General features: G+C 36.3%; 1 protein-coding gene and 1 long non-coding RNA gene across 3 annotated transcripts in view; one reads left to right on the top strand and one right to left on the bottom strand.

The window, feature by feature from the left end:
* LOC134760293 (uncharacterized) overlaps positions 1 to 18,877 on the top strand; it is a 121,836-nt gene that overhangs the window by 23,467 nt on the left and 79,492 nt on the right. The gene's annotated exons all lie outside the window — the stretch shown is intronic.
* Positions 15,888 to 18,877, bottom strand: part of DSG4 (desmoglein 4) — a 38,443-nt gene continuing 35,453 nt past the window's right edge. The window contains exon 16 of the mRNA XM_002828141.3: positions 15,888 to 17,970. Within this exon, the coding sequence (XP_002828187.3) occupies positions 17,203 to 17,970 (768 nt within the window). The 3' untranslated portion in view covers positions 15,888 to 17,202. The remainder of the gene's footprint in view (positions 17,971 to 18,877) is intronic.

Genomic DNA, 18,877 nt, shown 5'->3' with positions numbered 1-18,877 from the left:
AAGTTTAAGTAAGGGAAATTTAAGTAAGGGAAACATACGTTCAGGTTTGCATTTCAGATGTGTCTTTTCAGTGCCAGCACCAAACAGGCACTAAAAATACACATCTGAAATGCAAACCTGAGCATGTATTTCCCTTACCTAAGTTTTTTCAATGTCTTCCCAAATACTGTAAGATAAACTTCCAGCTATTTTGAGTGACACGTGGTTTTCCAATGCTTGGTCAATGACATTTTCAGTCTAATTTCCTGTCCTTCCCTGGCATGACTTTATGTTCTTTATGTGTGTGACATACTAGACTGCTGGTGGTTGTCCCCCCACCACCGCTGGAACAGGACTCCCCCACCCCTTTCCTAGCTGCTTCCCTAGCACTAAGCTCAGGATCCGTCTCCTCCAGGTACCCAGCTCTGAGCTCGCATACTAGCCTGTGCTCTGTGTCTGCATGCCCACAGCACCTGGGTAGTTTTCTTAAAGGTTATACTGAAATGTTTGCTTAAAAGTTGATGTCTCTTGTTAGCGTATGATTCCCCCAAGGGTGGGATTCTCTTTGTACCCCCAGTGCCTAGTCTGTTCATAGCAGATACTGCATAAATATTTGTTGAGTTGAAGTGAACTCAGTGGATTAAAAGCCTGAGCAAAATATGAGCTAGAAATCAATCCTCTGAGGGTTACGTAGAAGAATAGAGCTGGGGGGTCCTGGGAGGAAATCTAAGATCAGGGTCAGTGACATCAATTCAGACAGTAGTATATGGGCAAGTTTCAGTGTCTGAAACTTAAGGAATCAGAAGAGGCAGCTATTTAGTGCATCCAACTCCAAACCAGGAAATGACTGTATTCTAGAAGGCGGACTCTCCCTCTGCTCTGCCTTGGGCTGGGTGGGAGGGGCTGGCTTCTAATCACCTTTCAGGGTGTGCCCTTCTTCCTGTCTTTCTGGACCCAGCCTACTCTTTCCCGGCTTTCTACTATCTCTTGTTCCTTCATTTTTCCTTCCTGCTGTTTCATTTTTTTCCCTCTCTGCCTGTCTATTCTTCTCTTTCTGTGTTTTTTCTATTACTTTCCTCCTTTGTCTGTTCACTCTTTCTCATTACCTCTGGCAGAATCTGAAGCTTATATCAATCAGGATCTGAAGCTTATATCAATCTTTTTATAAGCTTCAGGATCTGAAGCTTATATCAATCTTTTTATCAGAGGAAAATTTTGTGTTTTGTATTTTCACTTAAAAATGTAAATGTCCCCAATAACTTTTTCTCACTCTTAAAAAAATCAACTAATTAAATTGCTTGATGTTCATTTAGGTTTAATTCAAATCTGCTGTGCACGAGCTTGAAGAAAAGCAAACTACTGTGTGTTGGGGGGAAATGCGACCCCCACCTTTACTGGGGTCAGGTTCAGGCACCCATCCTCCTGATCCATCTATCATCCCCCTGATCCATCTATCATCTATCATCATCCATTGATCAGGGGGAAGGATGTCCTGACAAAGATGTGAGCATCCCCTTCTCTTTCAGCCCATCAAGAAGGGCAGCACAGGGAAAGAGATGAGGTTAACACAAACTCCCAAAGAATTCTGGAGTTCCTTTTAGAAAAATTGTTCCTCAGGGAACAATTGTTCATTGTTCTCCTAGGGGCTTTGTCCAGTTTTCTCAATTGACTATAAAATATTCTGGGGATTGCATACCTCAATTGACTATAAAACATTCTGGGGATTGCATACCTGTGGCTTTACTCACAAAGAGGATCCTTTAGGACTGATTTCTTCTTGAACAAAATGCCTGGAATCCTCAGGTCCCTCTCATTTAGGAAAGATATTTTATCCAACGGGGATTATCTTGCTAAATAGGAATAGGTGACAACTGGGCAATTTAACACCCAGAGATTATGTTGCCCAAGAAACTCACTTTTTGAAGGTGATGACCATGAAGCCCAGAGGGGTAAGGGACTGGTCTACCCTTGCATGGCCTGCCAGTGTTGAGGACAAAATGCTAGTAAATAAGGGGCACATGTATCAACATCTGCAAGATGTGGTCTAGTTTTATATTTCAAAAGTCGAAGATCAAAGCAAAGACAGTCAAAAGTGGGGTTTTCTAGGCTTCATTTAAATGAATGAAGAAATATAATGCACCTACAACCACAGCCTTCTTTCTATGTAGATAAACTGCCTCTCCTTAGTAACGATTACAATGGGGCTAAAGTAGGTGAGGATCATTGAGTACTCATTTTTACAAATTCTTCTCTTGCAATCTAGGGATTTAATGACTTTCTTATTTTCCCAGTGCTTTTCCAGAAGAGGTGTTCTGTAGAAAGGACCTACCCTGTGCTTATCTTCCTATGATGTGTATAATATTGAGTGTACTGATGGTATCTCTCACATGCACACCATTTTTTCTGCTCCAGGGGATACTGCCTTGTGTCTATTGCTGTAGTTTCCCTCTTCCTAGCACTAAAAGCCTTCCTAAATGTCTCTCAACTTACTCATAGAATTCAAGCATTTGGGAGCCTGAGGAAACTTAAAATGAACTAGTCTAATGGCTTTCAAATTTCTTTTAACCACAACTCAGGGTCAAAAACATAGTTACGCCACCAACCAGTACACACACACATACACAGACACATGTACAGAAACGAAACAAATTTTTTAAGGCAATACTTACTCTTACTTTGTGTGATGTATTCTGATTTTTAAAAATATTTTCTTTAATTTCATTAAAAATGTCTAGATAGGCACACTAAATTGACTTTATGACCCATCATTGGAGGTGTGACTAACAGTTTGAAAAACACGGATTTGGTCAAATTCTTTAATTTTATAAATAAGAAAAGAAATGAGAACAGATTTTATGTGTCTTATCCAGGAATTGTACCCAAGTATGAATAGAATTCTCAATCCAGTCATGCAAAGCTGCAAGCCTTGTTTGCAAGAAGCTGAAGCACCTAATATTTTACTCCTGAAAGGTTAAAAACACATCTCTTTATAATTTCTTTTTTTAAAAGATAGATTTTTTCCCGTAATCTACAGCTAATAGAAGAGATGATTTTGGTAAAAGTGTTAAGAAGTGACTGAAGAAGGATAACTCAACAAATATTCATTTTATAGGCATGTATTAGTGCCTAATATGTACTGAGCACAGTCCGACCTAGAGACATAAAGATAAATGAGATAATGGTATAATTTTGGATCAGGGTGTGCCAACAGGCATAGAAAGAAAGGAACTAATTTGTTTCATGCTGTGAAGGATTATATATGACTGATTGGTTATGCAAAATTGACAAATATTTAATGAATGCCCATTACAGTGATTGTATTTTCTAAAACTCAATTTAATGTAACAAGAATGTATACATAAGAGGACAACAGGTAGATGATTTTAAGTTAAGCCTGAGAGGGGTGGTGATAATAATTATGAACCTGCTCTGAAAATTCAGGAGGTATGGTTGCTATTAATCACGCACCCAACCCTTAGAGTCACCAATTGTTTCAAATTTCAGGACTCATGAGAAAGCATTTCCTTATTTTGACCAGATTTTCTTGTTGGCAAATTGATGGATGTTTTCTCTTTCAAGTAGTCACTGCTAATCTGTCTGCCCGTCATGGAGCTTAGTGGTTTCAACTTCAGATTTCATTTCTCAGCCTTTTTTCTTGTTAAGCTACATGCTTTTCTGTCTTAGCTGAGGATGCTTGACAAGTACTTTGCCAAAACATGCAGTGAAATGAACACACCCTCATCTTCAGAGAAAGAACACTCCTTTTTATTCCATGGAAACCATAATTCCTAAGCCAGTGAGATTATCTGTGGTCTTTTCTCTTTATCCCCTCCTTTCGCCCTTTAGGGGAGAGGAGAGTGTGGAGGGAGGAATAGGGGAAGCCCAGTGCCCTACTGATGCTCTGGACTTTATTTTTGGAGGTAGCCTGTGATGCAGGGCAGAAAAGAGCTGATGCCTTGGAGAGAGACTGGGAGAGGATGGAGTTAATAGAGGGTAGGTGTACTGTTCTGTCTTATTCTGCTAGTGAATTGCTCACTTTTTCAGATTCTCTGGCTTGCTTTCTCCTTGTAGAGAGCCTCTCGAGCCTTTTGAGCCTCCCTTCAGAAAATCTGAAAATTGAGGAAGGAAGACACTAACTTCCTAAATTAAAATAGATCAGTTACCTAATTGATACCAAGTTACTTATGTGATAAGTAATTTTTCTTTACTTTTTGTTTCTTTAGATAATTGGTTGTTTTTTACTGATACATTTTATGAAATTGGGGTGAGTGAAAAAGTGGTAAGGTTCTAGTTAACTTTTTTTTTTAGCCCTTGCTCTGTGGCTTGGTCCTCAAGTACTACTAGATTTCAGTAGTTGGTGGAGGCATTCTGAGTCTTTGGTAAAGGATTCTAATCATGCTGTGAAGATTATGCTGCTGTATGAACAGATAACAGCCATCAGAAAAAGTTAGTGACTCTCATTAGCTTGCGACATTTGTTTGGGGGAGTTTGCACCCAGCTTGTAACTGTTATGAAAGTGATTACTATATGAATGGAATGTTCCCTCACATGTCCAGGTCTTCCATCCTGTCCAAGGGATAAAACAAAACATTTTGTCCGAGTTAAAATGTCAGTTGTCACAGTACCTTCTTTCTCGCCAACATCACAGTGCAGGTGAGGCAGAGCATATACATTCCCTAAATTAAGGGAGGCAAAGAGAGGGGTGGAAATGGAAACTATGGAAATAGAAAATAACAAGGAGCAGGCTAGTACATGAAATCCACAAATTGTGAAAGATTAATCATAGTGTAATGTATTCTGGACAGTGTAAAAATCTTCAATTGTTTAAAATTAGGAATGAAGATAAGTAATAAGTGCCATCTCAGGATAAGATCCACCATTATCATGTCAGATCATGTTCTGTTTGCTGGGAATATATATATTTTTCTTTTTTTCTTCTCATTTGCACTGAAGGACTAAGCTGGGGATATTTTTTTCCTCTAAAACGTGTATTTAACTCTAAGGATACTTATTGATAGCTGTCTACCGAGTTCTATCAATCAGCCCACAGGTAATACCTGGGAGATTCTGTTGTGGGATTGTGGTTCAGGTCTTCTCATGTCTATTTTCTTGGAGGAGAGAGTTCTTCAGGGTTCAAATTGTTAGATGTAATATGGTTCTTTCTTAGAAAATTATGTCCTATAACTTTGGTTCTAGGACTATACTATATATAGATAGGGGCTGGACACATTGTAGATAGCAAAGCCTATATTGTCTTCAGTCCAAAAACCAAGTAAGTTTTATGGCCATCAAAAACAACTGGCACAACCTAACCCTTGATAGCAGAGGTTATCTATTTAAATATGCCTTTATAATGCTGGCATCCTTATAAACAAATGTAAGCTTCATAATGATATCTATTGGACTCACAGACTCAGAACTGGAAGGAAATCTAGAACTCCAGAGATACAAAAAATTTATAGCTATGATTATTGTACTTTGGTGTATAAGGTGTCTTCACTAACATCAAGGACTATCTTGTTAACAATGTGTTGTAATATACAGATTTTAAAATATGTGCATAGTCATTGACCCCAAAACTTCAATTCTAATGGAAATAATGTAAAGTGCATGTTAAGCTCTATGCACAAATATATTAATCACACAATCACTTATAATATAAAAGGAGTAGAGGAAACCTCAGTGTCCTTTCATGGGATGAAATATCTCTTTAATTATTTTACAAAGAATATTAAGCGTAAAATGCAGGTACAGGCTTTTATATAGGATAATCTCAACTAAAAAAAATGTATACAATAAATATGTGTATTAGAGAAAGACTAAATTTCAGTCACAGATTTGGGTTTCTAGGCCTTACCTATCAGCTGAAAGGTAGAGCTGTGTTAGCATTAGTTGAGGAGAATTATCATCGTGTTAGTTGTTGTCTCTGGGTAATGGGAAATTATTTTCATTTTCTTTTATATTTTTACATTTTCTAAATTTTCTGCAATGAGCACATGTTAATTTTATACTGGGAAAATAATCATCCTGCACTAAGAGCAAAAAAAAAAAAAACAACCTTGACATCTTAACACTGAGTTTTTCTTTTCATTTCATTTCTATTCCTTATAAATGTAGAAGGCATATTTTTCTTGAGGTGGAGGACTAGGTCTGAGTCAGCTCCTTCAGCACATAGTCTTACAGAGAGACCCTTAGAGTTTGCAGGGCATTTCCTGGGCTCCGTGCTTTTAGGTTACAGCGCCACCTTTGGGATATAGCCGGCATCACTCGTTACCACCATTTGCTGATGATGTGAAATGCACAATTATAGTACGATTTTGTGATGTGGGCAGCTAATTATTCAGTTATCCCAAGGGTTAAGATGTGTAGATGGAACTCATATTATTTCTTCACTGCCTTGGTTCATTGAAACAACTCCCTGCTGGTCTTCTCATCAACAGCTTCATTCTCATCCTATGTATGCCAAGGCAAACTTCACGAGCGATTTCAAATTCACTGTTCTCCTTTAGGCATATTCAATGGTTCTCTTTCAGATTTAACTTTCAGATTAAAATGGAAATTCCTTAGCATGTCATTCATTTCCAGGTTTCTGACTCCTTCCTGTCTTGTGATGATCTGCCTTTATTCTTCAGCCTTACCAGCTGCTTCCAGTTGTCAGAGGAGCCAGTCTTTCTCCGTCTTCCCTGTTTCTCTCCTTGTCTCCAATTCCATCCTATTGGCCTGGAATGCTCTTCTCATTTGTTCATCTGGCTGTTTCCTGTGGTTCCTTCCAGGCTTGGCTCAAAGGTCATTTCTTATGGGAAGCCTTTCCCAGCTCATTAAGGCTAGGCCCCCCTTCTCTTCTCCCTCAACACTCTCATTCATACCGCCTTGTATAACTGTATCTCATACTGTATTTCAACCCTTTACTTCTTCCTGAATCTGACTGAGGTCCTTGATGGTAAGGACCCTAATTCACCTTTCTATCCCTAGCCCTTAGCTCATATGCAAATAATGAAAATGCTCAAAAAACATTTAATGAATGAATGAATGAGCACTGGAATTGGTTCACGGTGATTTCCTTATAGTTTTTCTTTTCAATTTTCTTCAACTATAAAAGAAAGATCATAAGGTGCATTAAATAAGAAAAATTTTGAGAAGCAATTAGCCTAGTGCTAGACACATACTAGTAAATACTTGTTTTTTACTCTTTTTTTTTTTTTAAATAATTCCTATCTAGTTTCATGTTCTCTACGTATGGTGGCTCATGCCACACTGATATCAAAGTTGTCACCCAGTCAGTGCCTCGTTGTTAAATACATAATGTGTATTTAACAAGACTTGCTAGTCAATCAATATTTATTCTGATCACATGCATGCATGGTGACTTTTTTGCCAACACCGCACCATCACTCACCACACAAACTTGCTGCCTCCCTATCAAACACACATTCAGCCTCTCTCTTACTTTTAACTTGGTAATCTTATCAATCTCAGAAAACCTTAGCTCTGTGAATTTCTAACCAAAATATGGTCCTTTTTTGTTTTCCTCTCTCTTTTTTTTTCATTTTTTAATAGTTGTATTTTAGAATCAGGGAGTACATGTGCAGGTTTGTTACAAAGGTATGTTACGTGATGCTGAGGTTTAGGATATGACTGTCACCCAGGTAGTGAGAACAGTACCAGATAGGTAGTTTTTCAGTCCTTGTCCCACACCCACCTCCACTCTAGTAGGCCCTATGTCTATTTTCCCATCTTTATGTCCATGGGTACCCAACGTTTAGCTCCCACTTATAACTGAGAACATGTGGTACTTGGATTTCTGTTTTTGCATTAGTTCCCTTAGGGTAATCACTCCAGTTGCATCCACTTTGCTGCAAAGGACATGATTTTCTTCCTTTTTGTGGCTGCATAGTATTCCATGGTGTATACCTACCACATTCCCTTTATCCAGTCCATCACTGATGGGCACCTGGGTTGATTCCATGTTTTTGCTATTGTGAATAGTGCTGTGATGAATATATGGGTGCATGTGTCCTTTTGGTAGAGCAATTTATCTTCGTTTGGGTATATGCTCAGTAATGGGATCGCTGGGTGGAATGGTAGTTCAATTCTTAGTTCTTTGACAAATCTCCTAACTGCTCTCCACAGTAGCTGGAGGAAGTTACGTTCCCACAAACAGTTTATCAGTGTCCACTTTTCTATGCAGCCTTGCCAACATCTGTTATTTTTTGACTTTTTAACAAAAGCCATTCTGACTGGAGTGAGATGCTGTCTTATTGTGGTTTTAATTTATATTTTGTGGTCCGCTTTTTAAGAAAAGTTTTCTCAATGCTTAGGGTCAATCTTTTATGCCAACAGCAATAAATACAGGTAGTCTTCAATTTTCATTTGTTCCCCTTTCATTCAACTCACTTTATCTACTTTACATATTGGCACCCTGACGCTACTTTTCTTATGCACAGTTCAGCCAGTGAACAAACACTTTGTGCTAGCACAAGCTACCTGCGTGCCAACACTTCAGTAACCAGACAATACACATTGTTATCTGTAAAATGGATTTATATAATTTTATTTATAAAAATTTATATATAAATATATAAATGGATGTATATAATTTATATAAAATAATTTATATAATTGTTTGAATAGTTTTATTGCCTTTTACCTTATTATTTTCAAAAATGATAAGACTTCTCACAATCTTTTTTTATTTATTTGCTTTCTTAATCCATAAAGGCACTGGCAAAATTGCTGCCAGTAATTCCTTCTCATTATCAACTGGGTTTCTTCAGCCTACTGTTATTTCAAGTAAGCTAAAATAGAATTTAAAGAAGTTGTCTTAGCAAATTAATTTTCATGATCTGTATTTGATATTTAGTCTATGTTTAAAATATTGTAGGAATCATTTACATATTTCAACATTTACGATAAAAGTTGAAAATTATCTCATATTTACTGATATTTAGTTGGCTTTCTGGAAGTGGGATTTTTCCATGTAACATGTAAGTTTAAAGTTTAGGATTCATTTATTTGGCTTCATGTTGCTTTGGAAAATATGATTAAAATAAATAACTTTCATCTGGTTCTTAATATTGAGAGCTCTATTTTGCTGCCCGTCATATAATTTTTTTTTGTTACTGAATTTATACATAAGAAATAACTTCAAAAGAAAAGAAAAACTATTAATCAACTAATGGCTATAATGAAAGCAATCTTATTATCAATTGCCTCTGTCAATGATCAGCAAATTTCCAGAAGTTTTAACATTCTTCTAAATCATTTATCCTGTGTAAATGTCATAATGGAACAGGCAAAGTTACAAATTAATCCCGGAGTTTTGAAGATATCAAAGTTATTAATGTATAATTCAATTTAATTTTAATTAATTCTAAACACATCCTTCAAATTTTTTTAACTTGAATGTATTAGAAGTGCCAAGATAATAATAATAAAAAAAGAGCCAATTGGTGGGGATTGTACCTGTCAGAGAGTAAACACACTGAAAACAGTATACTACAGCTGTAACAATAGTCAGAATTATCTGCATACCCGATAATACATCAATCTAATAGAAGAGAGACTAGAAATGTATTTAAGTATATATGGTAATTTATAATATTGATTAATTTATTCTTTTATTGTCAACTAATATTTACTGAATGCCAAATTCTGTATAATGATGAGTAATATCAAGTAATTATAATCTTTATTAGATTATTAAACATTAAAAAGCTGATAACATCAATTATTATTAGGTCTATGGCTAAGCAAGCCCTGTCAAGAACAGCTGGCAGAAGTGTAAGTGGACATTCTCGTTGACAGAAAAATTTGGGAAAATGCTATAAAAATTATTTGCCCATATGCTTTGATATGGCATCCCTCTTTAAAGAGTCTATCCTATACAAATATTTCAACTTCCATGTGTTTGTTCTTATATGTACATCTGTATCATGTCTATATTAGATATGTAAATATTCATTGTAGCATTATTTGTAATAGCAAAAACTGAAATCAACCTAATTTTCTGGTAATAAGAGAATGGTTAAAAAGGTGTGGTGCAAATTTATGAATATTACGCAGATTTTTGAATGAATGAGGTTGATAAACGTGTGCTGACACAGCATGATGTTCATGATAATGTGAGAAAATCAAGCTACAGAAAAGTATACTAGAAAAAATTCAGTGACAAACTCTTGGCACTAAATTCACATTCAAATACCTCTGTTTGGCTAACTGTAGGAAAAGCAAATCTGCTGTCACTGCTTTAAAAACTGGCTGTGTTGGGTATCTGTGCTGGATTGACAATTACCAATTGTCAATTTTGCTCTACCATCACACACTTTTAAGGCCTTTGTGGAACTACATTTCCCAGCTTCATTTTCTCTGTAGCATTTTTAGAATTTAGTTTATCCATCTATACCACAGTTTCTTTCAAAAAGCATGCGAAGTTATTTTCCGTGACTTTATTTTAGTACTCTTTCTGCAAAAGATTGATTTCTCTGGAAATGTGATTGTCCTGTTAGTTAATAGGCTTGCATCTTCTCCTTAAGGGTGACATTGACACAAGCTTTTTGGAGATCATTCAGAAGGCTGCTATCTAGAGGCGACACTGTTGAACTGTAGACACTTACTTTTAGGTGCTTGAGAGAACTTGACTATATTTTTCACTTCTAAAATTAAATGAATGCATGCTATATACTAGACATTCTAACATCACAGATACAGGAAAGAGAAATGCATTGTCTGTATTCTTAAGGGGCTCACAGGCTAGCAGGCACAGGGAAGTAGTGTGGTAATTTCTGAAGGGAATAGAGGAGAGCTAGCTGTAACAATAGTCAGAATTATCAGCATACCTAATCATATGTCAACCTAATAGAAGAGAGACTATTAGCAGCACCCCAGCAGGCTGGGGTGGTGGAAGAGATAACAAGAAATGCTTCTGAGATCTGGCAATACTTGAGGTGAGTGAGTAAGGAAAAGCTAAACAGATGAGGGGAGTGGAGAGGGCTCCAGATTAAGAAACTAGGGTGGAGCAGCATGACAGAGGTATGAGAAAGCAGGCCCTGTTCTAGGAACTACAATTAGTCCAAACACCTCACTTAAAATGATCAAAACGGGAAGGGCATTCAATGTGCAAATACTTTGATTAGCAAGTAGGATGATTAATTGGAGTCGCTTTAGAAACACCACGGACCTGCTCACCTCAGTGGTGAGCTAAAGGATTTCCTAGGCTTGGAATGGTGACTTATCAGGAGATCCTGACTTCCACAGAGACAAATACTAGGCTCTCCACCTCAGTGAACGAGCCACCTGGGCGCCTCAACAGAACACAGACTATCATGAGGACTCCTAAGGGCCATCTCAGTGCCACCTCATAAAATTGGGCCTGCCCATTGGCCGGCACAAAAAAATTTCACTGGTTCTCCATTTCCTACCAAGTTAAATCCAACCTCCTAATTGGATTCAAGATCCTTCTACAGGCTGCCTCTCACATATACTTCCAGAATTAAATAAAAGAATTTGGTGAGTAGCAGTAAGAGTTTTGGAGTGAGTCCTGGGTTTGAATTTTAATTTTGCTGCCCACTTAAGCTCTAACAAAAATGATTTCTGCCCGTGTGTGGTGACTTAAGCCTGTAATCCCAGCACTTTGAGAGGCCGAGGCTGGCGGATCACTTGAGATCTGGAGTTTCAGACCAGTCTGGTTTAGTAGAAACCCTGTCTCTACTAAAAATACAAAAATTAGCCGTGTGTGGTGGCACGCACCTGTAATCCCAACTACTCTTGAAGCTGAGACAGGAGAATCGCTTGAACCCCGGAGGTGGAGGTTGCAGTGAGCCGAGATCGCACCACTGCACTCCAGCCTGGGACACAGAGCGAGACTCCATCTCGAAAAATAAAAGAGGATTTCTCTTAGCTTAGCTTTTGTGTCTTCATCTATGATGTGGGTACAAATCATACCTCAGAGTGTTATTCTGATAATTCAATAGGATAGTATATTTTGAGTAATTAATGCAGTAACCATCATCTTAAAATGGCTGACTATATGATAATTTAAAAATTCCTATTTTGTTTCAGGCATTTTTAAGTATGTTTAATTTGGCTACTTAATAGTCTTTGGATATAGCCTGTGTTTTGGCTTTTATATCTTTGTAATTTCCGTCAGACAAAATTCTACATCATCTTCAGGGATCCTTCCTCAATTCCCCTGATTGAAAATAATTATTCTTTCCTTATTCTACATAAATTGGTACCTCTGGCACAGAAACAATAGTAATAATTTTGTTGAATAGAGAATTGGTGAAAAAAAATTGTAGAGGAAAATTTTCTTACCCTTTTCACAAGCACTGTTTTCACCTCTTTCTAAAATTTTAATTTGTTAGTTAAATGCTTGGTACTATTTTATTTTAAATTCATATCTTAAATCTCATGCCCCAAGATTGAATCCAGTGGGAAGAGATAATTTTTTTTTTAAACTTTTATTTTAAGTTCAGGGGTACATGTATATGTTTGTTATATGGGTAAACTTGTGTCATGGGGATTTGTTGTACAGATTATTTTGTCACCCAGGTATTAAGCCTAGTACCTATTAGTTATTTTTACTGATCCTCTCCCTTCTCTCACTCTCCACCCTCCAAGAGGTCCCATTGTCTGTTGTTCCCCTCTATGTATCCATGTGCTGTCATCATTTAGCTCCCATTTGTAAGTGAGAACACGTGGTATTTGGTTTTCTGTTCCTGCATGAGTTTGCTAAGGATAATAGCTTTCATCTCCATCCGTGTTCCTGCAAAAGACATGATGTCATTCTTTTTTATGGCTGCATAGTATTCCATGGTGATACTTAATTTTTTAATTGCAGTGTCTACAATAATTTATGGAGTTTATTAAATTTATTTGTTATTTTATAATGAGCATTTGCTAATAAAATAATACTTCTATTGATAAATTTTATCATTAAAAAACAAATGAATTATTCTAAATTTTAATTTACAAGTGAATTCATGCCCCTGTACTGTGCACATAATAATAAAGATGTTATCAATAAAATGGGAAAAGATTTTCTGAATTTGTCTGTGTTTACGTATGAAATACTACATTCACCAAAGAGAAAATAAAATGTTGTTTCATAATATATATTTTTAAAATAAATACATAAAAATTATTACATTTAGTAATTAATACACCATGATCAGAAACAGCTAGTTCAAAAGAAGTTTTTTAGAAAATAACTTTTTTCTTGAAGAAGTTTATTAACTCTATGTTCTTAATGTTTTCCTTTCCCTTCACCTATATATACCTTTTCCAAGATAACCCATTTATTCATGTAATGATGCTACCCCCTCAAGTAATTTCACAGGGCAGGAAATATGATTCAGACTATATGTTATTATATTTATTTATAAAATATAATTTCTTGAGCTTTTGGGTTCATTTTCAAACCTTAACATAAACACGATATCATTTTTACTTCTTAGACAAATTAATACCCTGAGTCTTAAGCAGTAAAGAGAATATTGATTTATGCTATTTCGTTTGAGATGACATTTAAAAAATATGTCAATTTTGGAAGCTTGAGTTGCATCTGAATGATACTGATCACCTTGGAATGGTGGAAGAGTTTCTCCTTAGTATCAATGTCGAAAGAAAATTACATTGTTCAGCTCTTATTTCCACAGATAGTATGGAGGAGGGCATCTATTAGAGGTAAATCTTTTCTTTGGAAGCAGCTTTAAGTCTTTGTGTATTGATAAAGAGAAGAAAAACTCACAGGAACATTATCTTATCCTTTTCACAAGTGGTGTTTTAACCTCCTTTTAAAATTGTAAGCAGGGCCAGGCGTGGTGGCTCATGCCTGTAATCCCAGCACTTTGGGAGGCCAAGGTGGGTGGATTGATTGAGGCCAGAAGTTTGAGACCAGCCTGGCCAACATGGCAAAAATCCGTCTCTACTAAAAATACAAAAAATTTAGCTGGGCTTGGTGGTGCGTGCCTATAGTTCCAGCTACTCAGGAGGCTGAGGCACAAGAATCTCTTGAATCTGGGAGGTGGAGGTTGCAGTGAGTCAAAATCATGCCACTGCACTCCAGCCTGGGCAACAGAGCAAGACTGTCTCAAAAAAAAAAAAAAAAAGAAGAATGTATTAGTTAAATGCTTGGCATTATTCTTCATTTCTTATATCTCATAGTGTTTTGACTATTTTATAATTCTTAGAATGATTGGCCTAATAGAATGCAAACTCTATTTTTGCAGGTCAATTTCCACTTTTTTGGTCAGTTTAAAATATAAAAAAAGACCCAAATTTAAAATAATCACTATATTCTAGAAGAGAAAACTTATTGAGTTCATTTTTATAATTTTTAAACATGTTTTAAATGTTAAATGATAACAGTAATTTAAAATACACTCAAAAAATTTCTCTAACGACAACATGTATTTCTATATACCAAGAGTATGATCCTACTTATCCATTTGTAGTTAAAAAAATTCAAACAGTATGGAGATTTCTCAAAGAACTAAAAATAGAACTACCATTAAACCCAGAAATCTCACCACTGGGCATCTACCCAAAAGAATAGAAATCATTATATAAAAAAGATACCTGTTTTTAAAATGTTTTATTTTGTTATTTTTCTTTTTCAACTTTTATTTTAGAATCAAGGAATATATGCGCAGGTTTGTTACAAAGCTGTATCACATGGTGCTGAGGTTTGAGGTATGACCGAACTCGTCACTCAGGTAGTGAGCATAGTACCCAATAGACAGTTTTTCAGCCCTTGCCGCTCTCCTTCTCGCCTTCCTCTAATAGCCCCCAGTGTCTATTGTTTCCATCTTTATGTCCATGTGAACCCAATGTTTTGCTCCCACTTATAAGTGAGAACATAAGGTATTTGGTTTTCTGTTCCTGCATTAATTTGCTCAGCATAATGGCCTTCAGCTGCATCCATGTTGCTGCAAAGGACGTGATTTCATTCTTCGTTCTTCATTCCTTTTTATGGCTGCACAGTAGTCCATGGTGTATATGTGCCACATTTTCTTTGTCCAGTCCACTGTTGATGAGCACCTGGGTTAATTCCATGTTTTTGCTATTGTGAATAGCGCTGCAGTGAATACATGGGTACACGTGTCCTGTTGGTAGAACAGTTTATTTTTCTTTGGGTTTATACCCAGTAATGGGATTGCTAGGTCAAATGGCTATTCAACTCCCAGTTCCTTGAGAATTCTCCAAACTATTTTCCACAGTAGCTAGACTAATTTGCAATCCCACCAACATTGTATTGGTGTCCCCTTTTCTCTGCAGTCTCAGCAACATGTTAGTTTTTGACTTAACAAAAGCCATCCAATGCAAACTTTAAGCGAGAAATGTCCACGTCAGGATTTGCTACAGAACGGAGTGTGTGCCAGATGCTATGTGGCTGGTTGTTGCTTGAGTGTTTAATCACCATGAGACCAGTGCTCCTTAGCTACCCCATGGATTTCATCAGTTATAGAGAAGTAAAATTTACTAAAGTGAGAAATGGATGTAGCAGCTGGCAGTACACATAATTTGGAAAATATTAGGAAATATGTAAATAACTTTCTAGCATTACAATGTTTTAGCTGGTCTGCACTTACACTTCATAAAACTTAATTTTTTGAGAGATAATTTTTCTTCCAATTAGGGAATAGCAAAGAGTATGCAACAGGCAGGTTTGGATCCTCTTCATATCTGGTGAAGTTATAGTATAAAAAAGCACACTGGCTAGGGTATCTGAACAATGGGTTCAAGGCTTTGTACCACAACTAGCTGGTTGTGGTCATTTAACCTCTCTATTTCTAGATTCCTTGTCTAGAAAATGAGAGAACTAGGTAAGAGGTTATCTGAGATGACTTAAATTCTACAATAGTTTTATTCATAAAGGAGCAAAAGATAGGCAAGAAGCACTACAATTATTTCCTTTCAAAAGGATTAAGCCTTAAAAATAAGTTTATTTCATTTACATTATCTCAGTCACATTATTGCTGCTACTGTATACATATTTTACAGAATTAAGTAAAATTACCTGTCTAGAGTTTCTTTTTCTCAAGTCAGCTTTATGCCTACTAAAAGTAAGCAATGTGTTTCCATTTTATTTATTCAACATAAACAGTAGTGTTGCAAAGAGAAACACAACTTGGTAATGGACTTAAATAGTTGGTTAATTATTGTTGTTAGGAACTTAAAGCCATGTCCCAGAGTTTTATTTTAAGTCTAGAAATGAATAGAAGCTCTATGAAGGCAGAAACCATGTCTGTCTTCTTTACCTGTATATTCACAGAGCCAAGACTAGCACTCAACACCTAGTTGCTTCTGAGTAAATATTGTTGAATATATGAATAACTATACAGAGTGCTTTTGGAGAATATCTGGTTGCCAATTGAAAGCTCTATGATTCAGGTCAATGAAATTGATTACGCCATATTTCATGTATTTTTCTGACATAATTGGCAACAGTAGGGAAAAAATTCCCTGTAAGTGGGGAAAACGCTAATATTTCCCCAATAACTCTTTCTACTTGAGGATTGTCATTTTTTTGCTATTCTAGATTAATTTACAGTTAATCACATAAATCAATAAAGTTCAATAAAAATACATATTTTTCTTTGATGAACCATTTCCAGCGATGCTTTCAGTTGGCAAACTCTTTTCTTATTATATTAAGCATCCCCTATTGCTTAATAGCGCATAATATTGAAAAATCTTTTGAAGAGACAAATGACTTCAGATATCTAAAGATATTGACAGATACTCTATATTCCTTTTCAATTTCCTTTCAGAAATGTACATTTCATTCAACTTTTCAATTAAAAATTTTAATATAAATATTTCTGTAAAGAAAAATATGGCTGGTGGATGTAGACAGGGCTTCTTTTGTAACTTCCAAGAACAAGGCATCTTGGTTTACAAGATTGGTTCTACAGGCCTCAAGACCCATAGGATTCACAATATGAGTGATGTGCTATTCATTAGACAGTATCAAGGGATACAATACATTTTCTGCACATTTTTTGACACGTTATTTAAAATCAGAAAGAATTTTAAAAAGGCCTATCTAAAGTGCCTAGCCATATTCACCCCCAAAATGGTATAATCAAATAATGGCATTGACCTTAGAATATCTGAGTATTTGTTGACTATTAATATATATGGTACATTATATATTTTTGGTGGATGTATTGGTGATTACAAGGTGCAAGGTCTCCATATAGAATACTGACCATAAAGCACTTACTGTTGGGTGTAATGTATGTTACTGTATCGTGTTACTCTGTGTCGAGATGTCATTGGGGATGTGGAGCCAATGGTTTGGCTTATGGGAAGGTCTGGACTCATCATTTGCATCACTTGAATTTCTGGCCCTACTAAAATATTGCCGCTCATTACAGGTCCCTTACAACCATCAGTTGTGCTACTATTGCTCATGTCAGGCACACCAGGACTAGCCAGTACTCTCTCAGCATAGATTACATTGTTGTAATCTGCTAACTCGGCAGGTACACAAATATTCCCTTGAATATCATAGACAGGTGCCATTACTGCTTCGGTTACTACAACATTGGGTGCAAGCTGAGGATCAAAAATAATTGTAGTGGGTTGCACACATTGATCAGCATTACCGTAAGTCTCAGTCACAATAATATCTCCATGGACCACAGGTTCAGATGCTGCCATTTCTTCTTGGAATTCAACTTCTGAGGGAGTCAATCCTGAAGATTCATTAACAAAGTAATTAGGTCCGAGCAAAGGGAGGTCAGTACTGATCGGTATACAAGCCTGGTGTGAAGGAAATGGTTCAATTTCTGTGTTTAAGCAGATCTCAGCAAGAGTCCTAAATTTTGGATCTAAAGTTTCCATGCAGCTTTCATCTAAGTCATCCACAATCCAACTGCAACAACCAATAGAGCCTACGGGAGACCCGACTCCCTCGTGGTCATAAATGAGCAAGCAGTCATTGGCTGGTCGACCTTCATCTTCATCTGCATAAGCATATGCTTTCTAAAATTAAAAGGAAATGCAGAATTAGAAATTTCTTTTTCCCTAAAATAAGGAAGAATAACAGCAATCCCTCAGAGAGACTTCTGAGTTAAGTTGTTACGGAATAAACTGAATAACAGTATCAATTACTCATTAAAATAATTGATACTATCCATGCACATTCTGTGATAGCATTTGTAACTACCAATTTTAGGATATAGTTTACAATTGCAACAACATCTTCAGCATTTTTTTTGTAAAGAATAATGGTGAAATTCATGTATGAACAGATGGGGAGTAAAGCAGGCTAACTGAAATATGAGATAAAATGGGTTGCTATTTAAGCCAAGTAAACTTACTAAATAGGAATTCATGAGAAGATTTATTCACTCTTTATGCTACTCTATTAGGCCAACTCAATGTCTATAGGGCTTTTTTTTAATGCTGCTAGACCCATGATCTTTTGTCTTTTTTTCATGGATACATAATAGTTGTACATATTTATGGAGCACATGGGATGTTTTGATACAGGTATACAATGCGTAATGATAAAATCAGGGTAATTGGGGTATCTCTCACTTCAAGCATTTATGATATCTTTGTGTTAGGGACGTTCCAGTTCTGTTTTAGTTCTTTTAAAATGTGTAATAAATTATTGTTAACTATAGTCATCCTGTTGTGCTATCAAATACTAGATCTTCTTCATTCTAACAGTATTTTTGCACCTATTAACCATCCCACTTTGTTTCCCCTCCCTACTACCCTTGTCAGCCTCTAGTAACCATCATTCTACTCTCAATCTCCGTGAGTTCGGTTTTTTCTTTTAGCTTTCACAAACGAGTGAGAACATGTCAAGTTAGTCTTTCTGTGTCTGGCATATTTCACTTAACACAATGTCTTCCAGTTCCATCCATGTTGTTGCAAAATG

Source organism: Pongo abelii, chromosome 17 (genome assembly GCF_028885655.2).
Source record: "Pongo abelii isolate AG06213 chromosome 17, NHGRI_mPonAbe1-v2.0_pri, whole genome shotgun sequence".
NCBI classification, from domain to species: domain Eukaryota; kingdom Metazoa; phylum Chordata; class Mammalia; order Primates; family Hominidae; genus Pongo; species Pongo abelii.
This window is presented reverse-complemented; position numbering and strand designations above follow the sequence as displayed.